This window comes from Eptesicus fuscus, chromosome 12 (assembly GCF_027574615.1).
Source record: "Eptesicus fuscus isolate TK198812 chromosome 12, DD_ASM_mEF_20220401, whole genome shotgun sequence".
Classification (NCBI taxonomy): Eukaryota; Metazoa; Chordata; class Mammalia; order Chiroptera; family Vespertilionidae; genus Eptesicus; species Eptesicus fuscus.
The window spans coordinates 78521047-78538429 of NC_072484.1; the positions used below are offsets into that span (position 1 = coordinate 78521047).

At 43.4% G+C, this 17383-nt stretch overlaps 1 protein-coding gene across 1 annotated transcript in view; it reads left to right on the forward strand.

The window, feature by feature from the left end:
• The window catches only part of PIK3C3 (phosphatidylinositol 3-kinase catalytic subunit type 3), a 76520-nt gene extending 69928 nt beyond the window's left edge, over nucleotides 1-6592 (forward strand). Inside the window, exons 22-25 of the mRNA XM_028136118.2 lie at nucleotides 837-1005; nucleotides 3523-3613; nucleotides 4701-4826; nucleotides 5956-6592. Of these exons, the coding sequence (XP_027991919.1) occupies nucleotides 837-1005; nucleotides 3523-3613; nucleotides 4701-4826; nucleotides 5956-5970 (401 nt within the window). The 3' untranslated portion in view covers nucleotides 5971-6592. The remainder of the gene's footprint in view (nucleotides 1-836; nucleotides 1006-3522; nucleotides 3614-4700; nucleotides 4827-5955) is intronic.
• The last annotated feature ends 10791 nt before the right edge of the window (nucleotides 6593-17383 follow it).

A 17383-nucleotide genomic window follows, 5' to 3' on the forward strand; every position in this document is an offset into this window, starting at 1 on the left:
TCTTTAACAGTTTAGTGTGGAGAAGAAAGATAAGTAAATAATTTTAATATACACCTAGCTGAAATATTTGAAAAGAAATAGTAGCATCCCTGCCTTATACAACTTCTTGTAAATCACAGCATGTTTATGAATTCTATAGTGAAGCATTCTCTAAAGGTGGTCCGTGAGGTCCGAAAGGTTGGCGATCGCTGCTCTCAAGTGAACGATCCTATTCTTACATGCCTGGTCTGTGAGTTTAGATGACTGCTCCAGGTTTGTCTTCATGGGCAGTGCAGCTGTATTCAGCTCTTGGCCGACATGAACACTGTGCTTGGTTTCTTAGTCTGCAGGTATTGAGTGACACAGATTAGTTGGAAATGTTTCAGATGAAGCTAACAGTATAATGTGTAATATAAGGGGTTTTTTTGGCAGGGGATTGTGGCTCCGTCCTAGAAATACTTAAAAGAAATGGTCTTCTGCTATATGAAGGGTAGCTCGCTTAAATGTTAGCATGAGAAACTTGCTACAAGATACTTATTTATACTAACATCTTAAAGAAGTTGTTCAGGCTTTACTAACTGGATTATGGAGATTTAGAAGTAGAATTTAAAATTTTAATATTACTGTGGGATGATTTTAAGCATAATTTTAGCTGGAGGAATGTGAGTTTAATGAACTAAGATATTCTCTGAAGGCTACTCCCAAGCCTGGGATTAGAGGTTCATCAATTTAATAGACTTTGTCATGAACTGATAGTCTTTATGAAGAGAAACCACTTTACCGAATGTATGACATAATCCACTTCCTAGTTCCTTAAGATAATTATGGAAACAAATGTGTTTCTTATCAACACCTAGGCAAACTCTTCCACATAGACTTTGGATATATCTTGGGTCGGGATCCGAAGCCTCTTCCTCCTCCAATGAAGCTGAATAAAGAGATGGTGGAAGGCATGGGGGGCACGCAAAGCGAGCAGTACCAGGAGTTCCGGAAGCAGTGCTACACGGCTTTCCTCCACCTGCGAAGGTAAGTGGGTTTGCTCGGCAGAGAGGATTTTGGTAAATTCATTTCATAGAGCAAGAAAAATAGAGCTGTTCAAACATCTACTTTAGAAAGTTCCGTTTTCACTGTTTCCACTTACTTGCCTCCTTTTCTTCCTTCGCCTTCTCTAGTAAGGCTGCTAGTCTTACTCGGCTGTTGAAACTAATTTCATCAGGATATACAGGTGTACCTATTGCCATTTTTGCTCCTAGCATCTTTGGCATAGCTGACCATGTCTCTGTTTCTAAAAACCTTTCTTATACTTGGTGTAGCCCTCTCTCCTGTTTTCTTTGTTCCTTACTGGTCACTTCTTCTTTGCTGGTTCCTGTCCTCTTCTGTCTACCTCTACACAATGAATGTCTACAGTTTTCATTATCAGTCTATGGGTTCTGATCTTTTTTCCCTTAACTCTCTCCGTTAGCATTTAATCCAGCCTTGTAACTTTAAATAGGATCCAAATGCTGATGACATCAAACTAATCCCATCAGCCCTGATAGCTCCTCTGAGATATACCTAACTGCCTACTTGATATCGTTGCTGTGAATTTAGTAGGCATCTCAGACTCAGTATGTTTAAAATGGAATTCCTGATTCCCTGCCCTAAATCCTGTTCTTCATTCATTATTATTTTGATGGGTACCACCTTACCATTTCTAAGGCTAAATCCTTGGTGAGATTCAGTCCCTGTTCTCTCTCCCCACCTCCACATGTGTGTTACCCACTCCATCCCCAGAATATAGCTCAATCACTTCCTATTGTTTCTCTTCCCCCTGGAGTCTATGAAAATCCCCTGCCTCCATTGTTATTCGCTACTAGGTGGCCAATGTGAAATGCATATCTGAGTGTGCTGTTCCACTCTTTAAACTCAGTGACTTCTCAGTGCATTTAGAATAAAATCATATTTCCTTAAGGTGACTCCCTACCCCATTAATCTCTGATCGTTTCTGTTTTACTTTATTTTTTAAATCTTGTATCAGTCACCCAGGTATGACATTATTTTCTTAAACAGTTCATTGTATGAGCTCCCAACCTCCTCCAAATGTGAGCTTCGTGAATGTAGGAGCCTTGATTGTTCAGTTCACCACTATGTCCTTCGTGTCTAGAGCAGTGCATAGAGTGAGTGCTCGGTAAATAATTGTTGGTTGAATGAATAAAACTATTTGAGTAGAAGTAAAATGACATCTGTGGTATGCTTTTTATCAGTTACCACAAGGAAACCAGTAACTTCAAGCTAAGTTAAAACTGTTTTGATATCATCATATTTTTTTTCCCACAGAGAATCAGTGAGTTAGGGCCTAATTTTATGAGAAGATTATATCAAGGTAGAAATTTTCATTATAGTTCCTCTTGGCTTTCATGAGCAATATAAAATATTTATATTAGGTAATTTGAGGTTTATGTGTATAGTCATTTTTGTCTTTAGTTCCATTATCATTACAGTTCCAGTAGTAAATGGTTTTTATGTCACAGGTTGAGCTTTTTCACACTATGGATAGGCAGATGGCTGAAATGAGGATTCTGCACCTCCTGCTTCCTGGCCTCCGTGTCCTAGAGAGGACAGTTGCAGGGCACCTGTGTTGGCCCTTCTCCTGAGAGCAGCTAGACACCTGTATCACCTGAAACCAAAGCTGTCTTACTCACACCCCCCTCCAAAGTCTAATCTGAACCTCCTTTCATCACTAGAGTGCTGAGGGGCCACTGAGAGCATGGCTGTTCCAGGAGGGGGTCTGGGGCAGGAGGTGGATTGTGCCTCTGTGCACTCATTTGCCCCGTCCCCTGGGCTCCACCTCTGGATGAGCATGTGGAATAGTAGCACTCCTTCTCTTTGTTTGGAGTAAGGTGCAAGTTTGAGGATTGGTGAGGATAAACCTGTAGTTCCTGTTGGGGTCAGCATAATCCAAAGATGATGATATTTTAGTATCTTGCCCATTTTTAATACTATAGAGTACTAGCTGTTTTCTCCTTCATTTAGCATTGCTTCTATTCAGCCCAGTCACTGTGGTTTCTAAAGTGGTGATTCGTGTCCCTCGAGGGTATCCCGAATGGTTAGTGGGATGGCAGTGTTCCCCTTTCATGCATTTACCCCTGGCACTGAGGTGGTCTTAGAATGGCAGGTCCTTGTCATCATTTAGCAAAGGCAGATCTTCATTGCTTAGCCAAATGCTAATTAGGTATAAAATGGATTCTCTTACACCCCATTAAAAAGAATGTACTCCCTAAAAACTGAAGAAAAAAAAAAGTCATTATTAGGTGATTACTCCAAAAGTTTGTTCCATAGTGTAGGACCTGGAAATGGCATTATATCAAGACCCCAGAGTAAGATATTTTTTTCGAGGCTTGCTTTTCATTGAGACAGCTGGTGAATTGTCTCACATTCTGTTTTCCTTCGGGGTAACAGTAATTGTTATAGAGATCCAGGTACCACTATTTCTAGGAGTGTTTTTTATATGAGAAGAACTGCAAAATTCTAACGAATTGCTATTTTTTCCCCAATCACCCTTAGGTATTCTAATCTAATTTTGAACTTATTTTCCTTGATGGTGGATGCAAACATTCCAGATATTGCTCTTGAACCAGATAAAACTGTGAAAAAGGTAATTTCTATACATCCTCGCACATCGCAGTCTACTTTTCATATATGAAAGATTTAACAACCCATTTCCCCTTGTTTTCTCGGCTCCTAGATTCTTAAGTAACAAATTTTAAGACAGAGACCTTGTGGATAATTTTCTGCATATTCCAGAACACAGTAGCCTCTCAGCTCTGCCCCCTCCCTGCCTGCCCCCTCCCAGTTCATACCCACAGTCACAAGAATAGGTCACTGTATTTGGAGAGAAAGCTTTCTACCGCAGCCCTTACTCTCTGTCCTAAAAAGTTTAGCTCTTCTTTAATATCCTAATAGGGTACCTGGTTCCTGGGACTCCCAGGCTGAGCATGCTAGGCTCAGAAGCAAAATACTCCAATAGCATATAGGAGAAATCAACCATTCTTTGTCCTTCCCACCCATACCTATGGTCACAGGGGTTTCTACTATATCAGGAGAGCAGAGACCTGCTTCTTCACTCGGCCTGCAAAGAGAAGAACACAGGAAGGCCATCATGTAGATGAGCAGTTATTCCAAGCTTTTACTGTGAGTTTCAGCAAGAGATGGAAGGAAGGGTAGTGGATTTGAAGATTTTTATTCAAATCAATTTCTGACTCTTTATTCATGGAGAGGAAGGGGTGTGTATGTAAAGCACTTTATTTACCCAAAAATAACACAAGATGATCTTAAATATCAGTATGATTATCAGTATTCAACTTCAAAGAAAGATAGTATAGCTTTTTTAACTTGAATTATAAACTTTCTAAAGGGCACGAGCAGTGTCAGTGATGGAATTTCTCTGGTGGTAGAAAATAATAATTGGCACCAAAAGCCCTGAGTTCTGACATAACTGGTCCTTTCTTCCTCTCTTTCTAAAACCAATCAATCAATAAAAACATTTTTTAAAAGAGCATATAGCAAAAACAGTAAACTTCCAACCTCAAATGAACAGTTTTCAGAATTCCTTATAAGTCACAAATTATTTCTTTGGCGTAGAAATAGCTCATACTGCATTGTATTGTCTACATCCATTTAAGTATCTTTGAAATACACCTGGTTCTCTTTGTTCAGAAGACTAACAGACTGTGGCCTTGTAGGTGCAGGATAAATTCCGCCTGGACCTGTCGGACGAGGAGGCGGTGCATTACATGCAGAGTCTGATTGACGAGAGTGTCCACGCCCTGTTTGCTGCGGTGGTGGAGCAGATTCACAAGTTTGCCCAGGTCAGTTCCCTGAGGGAAGCGTGCTTCTCCCGCTTCTCCGCCTGCTGTCCAGAGTCCTCATGGAGCCACACCCCTCATGCCAGCTCCTGTCTCTTCTGGGATGTTTTGGGGGTTCAAGCCTTTTTGGATATTTCACCGGTCATCTGACATGAACATGTTTCATGTACAGTTAACTCTCAGACATCCCACTTACATTTTCTTTCATTCTGTAGTGGAATGTCAACATGGGTGTCTTCGTCCTTTGTGGTCAGTGATGATTATAAGCCCTTCTTGAAAATGATTTTGGGTTTAGTGGAGGCCATGGCAACTGAGACTTAACACTTGTTAAGTTTTGGTGAATGGTGAAGTTTTAGGGAAGGATTTGGAGGCTGAGAAAAGCAATGCATACCACACACTGAAAAGGTGTATCCGTAGACTTGCTGTTAGCAACATCTTTCATACAAATGTCTAATGAGGGAAGACCTTTCCACACTAGCTGATGCTGATAAACCTCAGATTTAAAACCCGTTTTAATTATGTATTTCATAATGATGATTAGGAAAATGGTTAGCAAACAGAAAAATTAGGCCTCTTTCCTCTCCACCCTCACATGCCTCTCCTTGTGAACTCCTTCCTGACTTCTTAACACAGTTACTAATACTTCTAATTTTCCAAGCTCAAAGCCTGTCTGCTTGGACTTCCCCCTCACCCAGTATCCACTGTGTCATCAAAGCCTATTTGGGTCTTTAATCATTTCTTTAATTTTCCGTTTCTATAATTTCTGAGATGAAGGGGGAGAGAGAGAGAGAAACATCAATGATGAGAGAGAATCATTTTTTGGCTGCCTCCTGCAGGACCGCCCCCCCCCCCCCGCCCCGCAGGGGGGATTGAGCCCACATGTGCCCTGACCAGGAACTGAACCATGACTTCCTGGTTCATAGGTCAACCCCCAACCACTGAACCATGCTACAGAAGACTGTTTTTTTAAAGGACTAGAATAAGCCTAAGGGTTTGTTTTTTTTTCTGTGAAAAGAATGTGTTTATCTCTTTCGAAGCATCTTATAAATCTATAACTATAGTTTATCTTTCTTTGTGAACATTGAAGCTAATTATTTTTCTCTTTGTTTCTTTATGTTTTTCATTTTTATAGTACTGGAGAAAATGAAACTGGTTTGGTCCCCCAAGAAGCAGCCTGTGGATAATGAAGACTTCAAAGTAACAAGCAAGCAAGAATGTTTAATCTTCCAGATACTATATATCCTAAATGTTACATGGTGTCTGAATCCCTTGGATGGCAGTGCTTAAATATGTTCTTGAAGGTTTTTGTTTTAAAATATTGTATATATTTATTTTCAAATGTACACATTGTTAATAACCTAGGACATGAGAAGTTAATTCTAGGCTCATGTACATATATATGAGAGTTTGGGAGGAATTTTATGCTCTGTAACTAGAGGCCCGGTGCACGACATTCGTGCACTGGGTGGGGGCGGGGGTCCCTCAGCCCAGCCTGTGCCCTCTCGCAGTCTGGGACCCCTTGCTCCTACTGCCTGCCTGCAGCAGAGGCAGGAGAGGCTCCTGCCACCGCCGCTGTGCTCACCAGCCATGAGCCAGCTGAGCGGCACTCCCCCTGTGGGAGTGCACTGAGCACCAGGGGGCAGCTCCTGCTTTGAGCGTCTACCCCCCTGGTGGTCAGTGCGTGTCATAGTGACTGGTTGTTCCACCCTTCTGTCGATTTGCATATTAGCCTTTTATTATATAGGATAGTAAAACACTATAGTCTTTGAGTTTGAAATGTCCTTTTTTTCCGTCATCACATCGGGAGAGCAGTTATATGAATTTGGATTAATTGTCTCAGTTTAGAAGTTTTTTTGTTTTGTCTATCTCTCCCTTCTTCCCTTCTGTCCACAGTATTTGATTTTGCCTAATTCACAATACTTAACCCTTTGCACTCGCTTGCTTTTTTCTCGATTCCTTTATTCTACTCGGGATTTAATTTTTTAAATACCCCAGATTTTACAAAGCGCGGCAGTAGAATAAAAAACTGGAGTTTCTTTTCATACAAGCTATTTATTTGGATTTTTTTATATTTCAAATTATTGATACATTCAAAGAGTAATTTTAATCTCGATGCTAACCGTGTCGAGTCACACTCGACATCCGAGTGCAAAAGGTTAAAGATTTACATGTTATAGCTCATTCTTTTACAGTTCATTTTAAATAAGACATTCATAAATATTGGTTTTGGGTTGTTGTTTTTTAAACTATAGTTCTCAGTTCTCCTAGGTTGTATATACTTAAAGTAGGATATGAAAATGTAGCCAAAATGTAATCTGCAGCAGCCTTCAGTATGGAGCCCAAGATATTTTTACATGTACGTTTAAGCATAAACTATTTTTCTGAAGTAAATCTTGTTTGATTCAGCTTAGTTTTTAGATGAATTTTGAAATAGCTCCCCTAGAACTGTTAATATATCTTCTCTGATTTTAACCAAGTGATTTTTTGTCTTTTAAGACTAGAAGTCCCACTAATCCATCTAGCTTTTTTGCCTCATGCAACTTTGAGAAAAAGGAATAATCAAAAAATGAGAAGAGCAATGCAGTAATAATCCTTACAAATTAACATGTGCATAGTCATGTGACTTTGTTTTGGAAGGAAAAGAATAGTTTATTCTCTCGGTGCTAAATAAATATTAAATATCAAATGACAGAGATTAAGAAGGTTTACTTAAGACACCGTTTCAGAGAATGCCATTAATTATAATGTTTATTTCTCCCTAAATTCTCATCTGTGAGTTTGTCTCTAGAGTGGGGTTACCAGCTAGAAAGGAAGCATGTAATTAGGAGACATCCTAGAGGCACATGGTCTGTGCTTTCTATAAAGTACACGTGCAGATTAGAAACATGGTAATGATGAAAAGTCCTTGGCATAGCTTCATATGGGAGTTTATGCCCAAACTAATAGGCAAGCTCCATCCTCTCTCTTGCCTTTTTCTTGCTTTACATATTTAAATCATTTTTGTTGCCTACAAGCTTTTAACTTACCTCTATTCTTGTTTTAGTCCTATTTCTATTGGCATCTCCTCCAAAATTTTCTCAAAACAACCCTGTTAAAAATGACCTCTCCAACCTTTTGAATTCTTGTAATTCTTTAGTTACAGCTTTTTAATTGGCACTTGGTAAAGTGGGGTGTTTTGTTAAATATGCATCTCCTTTAGAGGAGATAAGTGAAGGGACAGGAAAGAGGATGTTGGGTAAAGGGATGATTTTTTTTTTTTTTAACATACACAATAAGAGAGCCATAAGATGATGGTGATGAGTCAAAAGAAGGAAGAATAATACTGCAAAGGGGTCTATAACTAACGGAGTGAAACCTCCCAGGTGAGAAGGCATGCCATCTCTGTCTGAGACAATCAGAGAGTTTTGTTGTAGATGGGAAGATGAGTTCTGGATCACCATCCATCCACCTTCTCTCCTGTAGACCTCTCCCTTACTGCCTGGCTAATATCGTTTCTGACCCTTCAAACCTTGGGACACTAGGAGGGAGGAGAGTAAGGGGCCTGGAAAGTCATTCCCTGAAAAGTACTGCCCTGACAAAGCTGTAATGTTCTGGCCACTAAGTGTTTGAGGCTGTTTCTAGAGCGTGCATGCTTGGGTGGGCTTTTAGAGGCTCCCGTAGGGACTACCAGTGACCAGTGACTTTCTCTGCTCAGCTGCCTTGCCCTCAGTCCTTCTCTTAGGCAGTTTGTTTCAAAAACACTTTGTTTGCCGAAACCGGTTTGGCTCAGTGGATGGAGCGTCGGCCTGTGGACTGAAGGGTCCCGGGTTCGGTTCCGGTCAGGGGCATGTGCCTTGGTTGCGGGCACGTCCCCAGTGGGGGGTGTGCAGGAGGCAGCTGGTCGATGTTTCTCTCTCATCGATGTTTCTAGCTCTCTGTCCCTCTCTCTTCCTCTCTGTAAAAAATCAATAAAATATATTTAAAAAAACAAACAAACAAAAAAAAAAACACTTTGTTTGCTGGAACCCTCCATCCTCCCTGGCAGTTTTTTTGCGTGAGATTTTACGTAGTTCTAGCCCAGCTTTCTCTCCTGTGTTGGCCACCTCTAGTCCATGAAAAATTCTTAAGCATTTTTTGCCGCACCAAAGCAGTGACTCTGTCTTACTCTTCCTCCAGAGTCATACACTGACTACCTCTTGTCCTCCGAGTTTCCTAGAATGGAGCGAGACACCAGCCCCCTGAGCACTCTCCTTACGCACAGGACCCAGAGAGACTTTACCTGTCTTTCAACTCCTTAAAACGTAGTTCTAGGCCTGGGTTAGGAGAAGCCGGACCACAGGAGAAGCTGACTGAGAACACAGCTGGGCTCAGAATCTCTTCATCCCTCCAATCCTGAGTAAATGTCCTTGAACTAAGGACATTTCTTCTCTCCCCTTTTCCTTTGTAGTTCCCCTGAGCAAGCCACTCCAGAGACCCACTAGACACGTAAAATGAGGATAATAATAGTCCCTACCTCATAGTGTCGTGTGAAGGTTAAATGAGTTAATGCACGTAAAGCACTTACAACAGATCCTGGCACGTCGTAATTGCCATGTAAGTATCAGCTATTATCGTAATTACAGTGCCACTCGGATGAACCCTCTGGTTCATCCCTCTGGTTCTGTGGGCTTGAGGCAGAGGGGTGGAGGTGGAGGTGGGAGGAACAAAGAACATCAGTCTTGAACAGGTGACTTGGGACTGTAGTGGGTGACTTCAGTACTTTAGCTTTATTAACTGGACAGGAAGTAGCTAATTAAAAACAGCATTATTGAAATTTCGTTGAGCGAGGCTTCATGAAGACGAAATGCTGAATTGTCAGAGTGAAATATTCAAATTATGCATTCACTGGATTTAAAGAAGCATTGAAGCTTTGTTCAATATATACAGTAATTAATCTTCTATTCAGTGAACTAGGAAAATTTTTAAAATCCTGGTTTATGCCTTAAACAGTGTCTAAGTGACTTGACTGAAGCCCAGAAGGAATGAACATGCCAACCCATTAGCCAGGGCAGTCATGTCTGCCTGTCAGCAGTTGAGTTTGCCCAGGTCAGGCACTGAGTTGCTATTGTGTGGTGTCTTAGGCTACTGAAAGGTGTAGAGTGTGCATACCCGGCCCAGGTAATGCCTGGCAGTGAGGCCTCATCCCGTGTCACTAAATGTGGGACTCACCTACATGCGTTCACCCATTCAGCAAAAGTCCTACCGTGTTTTAGGGTTCCTGTGTTTTCCAACTTTTATAAAATGAACACATTCTTGACAATCACATAAAAGATCCCTCCAACCTAAACGAAGCACTGTGTTCAGTGTTTACCTGCTTTGAGTGTTCTTTCTACTCATTTCATGCCTGGGTTTCCCTCGGCTCCTGCTGGCTTCCTGTCCCAGAGCCTCGCAGGCCAGTTCCTCCTTTACATGCTCCTCCAGACCCTGCTAGCTGGGCCTCCTCTCCCCCAATGGCTGCATGTAAAACATGGATGTTCTGCACGTTTTCATTTAGCCTCATCGATTCCATCGATGTCTTGTCAGATATGCTGGAGCCTAAGGCCTCATCAGCCACACAAGACAGATCAGAGATGGGCCCTCTGGTCTTTTGACCCTGATTATTCTTTATTTTTATTCTGATTCTCTCTAGGCATTATAGAATTATGTGGGGGAGGAGAGAAGGAAGGAGACAGGAGGGAGCTAGAGGTCAGTGCTCACAAAAACAAAAGAACAAAAGAACTGCAAATTGGGACCTCTCTCCACAGGCACCTTCCTTTCAGAAAGTCAGTGCAAAACCATCCATCATCTCCCAGGGACTTCTAGCGCAGGGCTGGCCCGTCCAAGGGAGACCTGCCCAGGCAGTCACTTGTCAGATCAATCCTAGGGCCACCTTTGTGCAGACATCCTGCCTTCCCTGCCTGGGCCCTCCCACTGCCTTCAGGGATTCTGCATCTCATTTATTAAGGAGACAAAAATGAATGGTGGATGGAGCACTTGGGGAAAGCAGGAGGTCTCCCTGGGCTGCTGCTACAGGGATGGACTCTTGCTTGGCAAATGTTTAACCAGGTTTTTGTTATTTTAAACTAGAGGCCCGGTGTGTGAAATGTGTGTGTGGGTGCAGTCTCTAGGCCTGGCCAGTGATCGAAGCATGAGCGTCTGGTGTGGAAAGGCAGGTCCCAGCTGACCTCTGGCTCCTGGGAAGCACCTGGGCCCCAGAGCCCCCGCGCGCCCCCCTCACCTGAGTCACGGCACCTGAGTCCCCAACGCAGAGATGTGGTGAGCACAGCCAGGCGCCGCGGGCTGGGGCGCAGCGTGGGCCTCTGGGCCGCCCAGAGGCACCGCATGGAAGCCAGGCCGGCAGCTTGCTCTCTCCCGGACAGCCTCGCAGATCTGCTCCTGCGCAAACCCACGGGGTACCCGACCGGCCCCTGCGGTCCCGGTGGCTGCAGCCCGGCTCACCTGGAAGAGGATGCATGGGTGCAGGGCCGGCTCCTTGTAGGCACCTGGCACCTGAGTGTGGGGGCTTCCCCAGCGCGCGAGCTCTGGTGTCCCGGGGGAGGGTATCGGGCAGTGAGAGCGAGCTTGGTGGACACCCTGCATTCTCACCACACCTCCACCCCTGTCACCTCTGCCCCTAGGTAACCAGCGAGAGGTCACAGCCCGCTGCCTGGGCGCTGTGGGAACTTGGTCACTGCCACCCACCCCCAGTTCCCCACCCCAGCCCGGGGCCTGGTTGCCGTCTGCAGGGTGATCGATCTGGTCCAGGCCCCCCCACCTGGCTCCTTCAATGCCTGGGAGCTGGGCGGCAGCCCTGCCCCCCACCACCACTGCTGGTCACCATCTGCGGGGTGATTGGCGGGTTGATCAGGCCCCCACTTGCACCCACCTTGGCCTGGTGCCACCCGCTCACCTGCTCCACCATCCCGCCATAGTCCCGCTCTCGTCGGGGCCCATTGGAGCCAGCAGTGCCTCCACTGCCGCCCACTGCCAGTGCCACGTCGCTGACACCCAACGTGTCCCGCGCCACCCCCTGGTGGTCAGCGCACATCATAGCAAGTGGTCAAACTCCCGGTCTAGGGGACAATTTGCATATTAGGCTTTTATTATATAGGATTTTGTTTGCATTTTTTTGCTGTTGTTAATGAACACATCCAGAATACTTTTTGATAATTCTGATCATCTGTTGGTTTTTAAATTTCAAATATTGGAGGTTCCTTCAATATTGGAGTCTGATTTGTACCTGAAGGTGGATGGGGGTTGGGAAGTCTATGAATAATAGATGCAATTTGTAACCATCTGTTGAGCTGAAAATAAAATAGATTGAGTGCGTGTGTGTAAAAACTCTATCTTCATCCTGTGTTTAGAATTTAGTTTTAGCTGAAGGTTGGTGCCTTTATCTGACCTGTCAACATTATAGATGATACTGTAATATTTATAAACATATTTGCATATCTTTTATCAGATGGGTGCTCTTAGTTGATTTGGTGTTCCAGCTTCTATTTGGAAAATAAATCAATATTTGAAATGAAGATGAAAAGCTCAGGGGGTATTTTTCATGCCAGTCCTAGGTTTTGCTTGCACTTGAGATGTGTGACCTTTTGGGGTCAATGCTGGGTATAGGTAGTAAGTGAAATAGGAGCCCTCCCTTCTCTCTCTCTCTTTTGTTACCTCCAGGTTACAGAACTATACTGTATCCAAATCCTCTGTGCTCTGCTGTCATCTGGTTATCATATAAAATGCACCTTCCCCTATTGAATTTTAAATGGACATTTTTTTAAGACTTAAAGAAATGGAGTTCCTTAAGAATTTCTACAATAAAAGCAAACCTGGCTGAAAAAGTGCTTTTGCATATATAACCTCATTTTGATTTTTCATTCTAAACTACAAAAGCCCTATTTGATCAGAAGGACCAGTTTTATTATGTATATTCCACAGGCGATAAAAGTGATATTCAGTGAGGTATGTATGGGATTTAAAGCCACAGTAAGCCTCAGTCCTGAGATTGAGGGTTCATTTATCTCACTTGAATTTCTTTCCCCCTGATACAGCACTGTCTTCTCCAATGATGGAGTTTTGGGCAGAGGATAGAAGAAGAGGGAGAGAGAATTTTGGTGGAGAAGCACTCAGACCCTTGTGGATGATCTCTGCTATACCTCTTCTTGAGGAAGAAGGTAGAGCAGAACCCACTCGTAGTCAGGAAAATTCAGTTCCAACCCAGCTCTGCAGTACGCTGGCTGTGTGATCTTTGCAAGGTATTCAACCCAGTTTCACAATCTGTAAAATGGAAAAGCACTGAAGAATTGTGAGACTTTGAGAGGTGCATACAATGTTCCTGGCTTATAGTGAATAACCAACACTTGATATTGCTGATTATCAACACCTCACACTTGCTTTCTCCTTCCTGGGGGCAAGAAAGGCTCAAATAAGAGGACATTTCAGGCTATACATACATACATACATACAAGTGTTTACACACGAGTTGGTTTGGGGTTAAAAAAAGAAAACTGGTCTAATTTAGATAAGCAAAGATTTTTCTATTATGAAATAGCTAATTGAATCCTTCCAGTTCTAAGTGGAGATAGAGTCCCATTTCATTGAGTTCTCACCTTGGCTGCCTAATAATATCCATCCAGAGGACGCATTTTGGGGATTAGAAAACAAAGTGATGCTGGAGGAATTAATAGGCCAGACTTCCCAGACACGAGTGGACTTGAGGCTCTTGCATTATCTTCAGAAAATGAATTTTTTTACGACTTTCAAGGATGGAATGTGGAAGAAGGCTTTATTTGCTGAAGTTACACTTCCTGGGTTCCAAAGTCCCCTGCCCCTTAAGCCAGTCCTGGAAAAGGGGCAGCTGGGAGTTCAGCAATGTCAGAAGTAAGACCAGTGTCCAGCGTTCCCCTTCCATGTTGTAGGTGGGTGTGGTTCAGCATTCAGGCCAGATTAAAGTCCAGTCCACGTGTGAAGCCCACGTGGCCATGCACCTTGTGGGCACAGGAGAGCACAGAGCCCTGCAGCAGGGGCCACAAGAACCAGGTGCCCTGGAGCCAAGAGAGAGGGAGGAACTTTCTTTTTTGGAAGCTTTTTGGCAAAGCTGTGTAAATGGCATGCCTATATTATTTGGTCTTTCACTCCTTTCCTGTTAAGTAACCAGCTTATTACAATGGTGTCAGAAGCATTAATGTCTGAGAATTTTTTCCTTGCAAACTAACAAGTTAGCCAGCTTGTCATTGTTCAAGTATTTGTTATTGAGGACTGACTATGTACCAGGCTCTGCTGATGCTTTTCATGAGTTAGCTAGTTAATTCCATGCTACAGTGAAGTATGAAGGCCACTGAACCAGGCTCACATGGGCAGTTAGTGGCAGGGGTTGTACTGAAAGGTCTTCAGGTTCTTTATAAAAAAAGAAAAGTGTATCTTGGATGCGGTTCTTCCTCATATACTCAGAGAGGGGAGGATTGGGTGTCCATCGGACATGCAACTGAGAAGCAGGGGCAGGAAAAGTGGGGGAAATTCTCTGCACATTTTATAGTCACCATTTAAGTCACTATTTATACAAAGGGTGCTTGGGGAAAGCTATAAAATAATTAATAGCGCAAGGGAGGAACATTTCTACTTCAATTGTCTGCATTTAAGAAACACTTTGCATATCTGTTCAAGGTTTCAGATCATGGTCTTGAATATGAATGAGAATGAGAAACAGAAGACCCAGAGGCTAGAAAAGGCAATTAGTGGGCCTCAGACAGGGCACCTCAATCCCTGTGGAGTCCTGGGCGGGACCTTGTTGCCAAGCCAGGGAGAAGCCCAAGTCTGCTTTTGTCTGTCTTTTTCCTGAGGATGGCGTCCCCTCCCTGGGCTCCTCCGAGTTTTACCAGTGATGGCATCAGAGCTGGGCCCATAATTTTCCTTTGTAATTGGCTTGTGTGGGCCACAGACCATAGAAAGGTCCTGGGCAGTCACTTCATACGTTTTCAGAAGCACTAAATAGGTTAACACAGTGGTCGGCAAACTCTTAGTCAACAGAGCCAAATATCAACTGTACAACGATTGAAATTTCTTTTGAGAGCCAAATTTTTAAACTTAAACTAAATAGGTAGGTACATTGTTATTAATTAGGATACTCCTAAGCTGACCTTTGCTAAAAACTCAAGGGGCCAAAGAGCCGCATGTGGCTCGCGAGCTGCAGTTTGCCGACCACTGGGTTAACATATGCCACAGTTCTAGCAGGATAGAAAACCAATAGTTTTCAGCCAAACTTATCTAAATTCACAGGACCTTGAGGATTCTGCTTTCTGTTAGCATCAAAGCAAAAATTAACTTTCATCTTTCCAGCGAAACTATGAACTAATAATAAAGACCCCGAGGCTCTGCATTACTTCATATATATACTTTTTTTTTTTTTTTTTTTTTAACTCAGGAGCTGAGAAGGTACCAGCACTGTAATCCCCAATTCTATGCAGGAGACTGCTGATGCTGAGTTAAGTGACTTTTCTGAAGCCATCCAGCTAATGCTAGTAACACTGAAACCAGAAACAAAGTGCTGCCACTAGATGGCGCTGCCCACTAAGCTAGAGGTTTGGGGCCCTGCCTACTGTCCACAGAGCTGGTTTTCTAGTTTAGAAGCCTGAAAGTTTTTCCCTCTAAATAACTTAAAGAAGAAAGCCTCATTGTATGGCCTAGAGTCTTTTTAACTTCTCTCTGCTCAACCATAATTTAGCGTCGTTAGTATCATGGTGCAAATCTTAACACACATGTTAGAGGCAACATTTTATAAAGTAACTTTCTGAAGATTGGACCTTTTGTAAAACTTTGATTTACATGATTCAAAATAGAGATAGGTATTAAAAAAGAACTTTAACATCCTAGACAAAATACGGGCTTACAAAAACAAGGAGATTTCCTAATTTTCAGTTGTTTCAAGAGTGTTCATAATTGCTAAATGAAGACATTTTATGATGCCTGCTGTAAAATCCATGTCAGATAATTCCAAAATGTTGGTACTTGTTAGTTGTCTTTTATCATTCAGTATGTGGTTGTCCTGGTCCTTGGTATGAAGAGTAGTTTTCACTTGTATCCTTGACATGTTTGATATTATGTTGTGAGACTTGGTTAAATTAATAATTATATTTACACTAAAGGCCCGGTGCATGAAAATTCATGCACTGGAGGGGCGGGGCCCTCAGCCCAGCCTGCCCCCTCTCACAGTCCGGGAGCCCTCAGGGGTGGGAGGCGATCCGGCGATCAGGGGGAGGTGACGCCCCCAACACAACTCTGCTGCTGCCACTGCCAGCAGCACAAGCCTCAGCTGGCCCTGGTTACCTGAGCCTCAGGCAGCCCTGGGTGGCTGGGCAGCTGCCATCCAAGGCTTGCCTGTGCCTTGGGCCGGCCTTGGGCGGCTAGGGGGCTGAATGGACTGGGGGACTCTGGAGACAGGCCACAGAGCAGCCGGACCCGCCTGGGGACGGGCCCAGTCCTGCCGAGTGCCTGCTGCCCCAGCGAGGCTGAGGGGACTGGGCGTTGCCATCTTTGAGGGCATGGCAGTCAATTAGCATATCCCCTCCTTATTGGCTGTGGGCGCCACCATCTTTTGTGAGGGTGTGACAGTCAATTAGCATATTCCCTCTTTATTAGATAGGGTATGGAATTGGTAAATACATAAATTCAGCAGATCACTGGATGCCAGCAGCTGGGGGGAGGGGCAATGAAGAGGAGCAATGGGTATGGTGTTTCATTTTGGGGTGATCAGAATGTTTTGAAACTAGATAGAGGTGGTAGTTGCATAACATTGTGAATGTGTCAAATGCCACGGAAATGTTCCGTTCATTTTATGTTATGTGAATTTCACAAGTTTAATTTGGACAAGAGAAGTAGGGAGGGGACTGAGTGGTCCCTAAAAATGAGCCTGTCAGAAGGATTATTACTTTCTAGATTGAGGACTGGGAAAGTACATACATTTGTGAGGATTGTGTGTAAAGTGAAATATATATATGTATATATATGTATGACATCAATTTCCACTTTCCAGAAAACTGCTGTGCTTTATGTAATGCTTTTATATAATATATTGGATGTAAGAATGCTCTAGAGAGATGAGCTCTGGCTAGATAAACTGTTATTTAGCCATGCATGTATATTTTGTGATACTAATTTAAAATTTGTGATCAAATGAGATAGAATATCTGAGTAAAACAATGACATTGAAAAATATTAAATACAAGCTACTATTCAGGGATTTCTATGCCTAAAATAATACTTGCCAAATGATTTTTAAAAATGAAAACCCTATTAAAAACTGAATGCAGGGGATGGAACAAGGTGAATAAGAACCGGATCTTCCAGGGCCTCCCTTTGGCCCGAGAGGTGGCTCTCCACCTCGTGGAGCATCTTCTTGGAGCATCTTCGTGTGCGGAGTGAGGGGAGCGCCACGCCCAGCCCCAGGCAGCAGAGCCCTGATTGAGCTGTAACCCCTGAGCCTCCCAGGTTTATCGTGTTGTTTCTGGGAGGAGAGTGCTATGCAGTCCGTAGGCAACTTTCTTTCCAAGCAATTAAGTCCCCCATCTTCC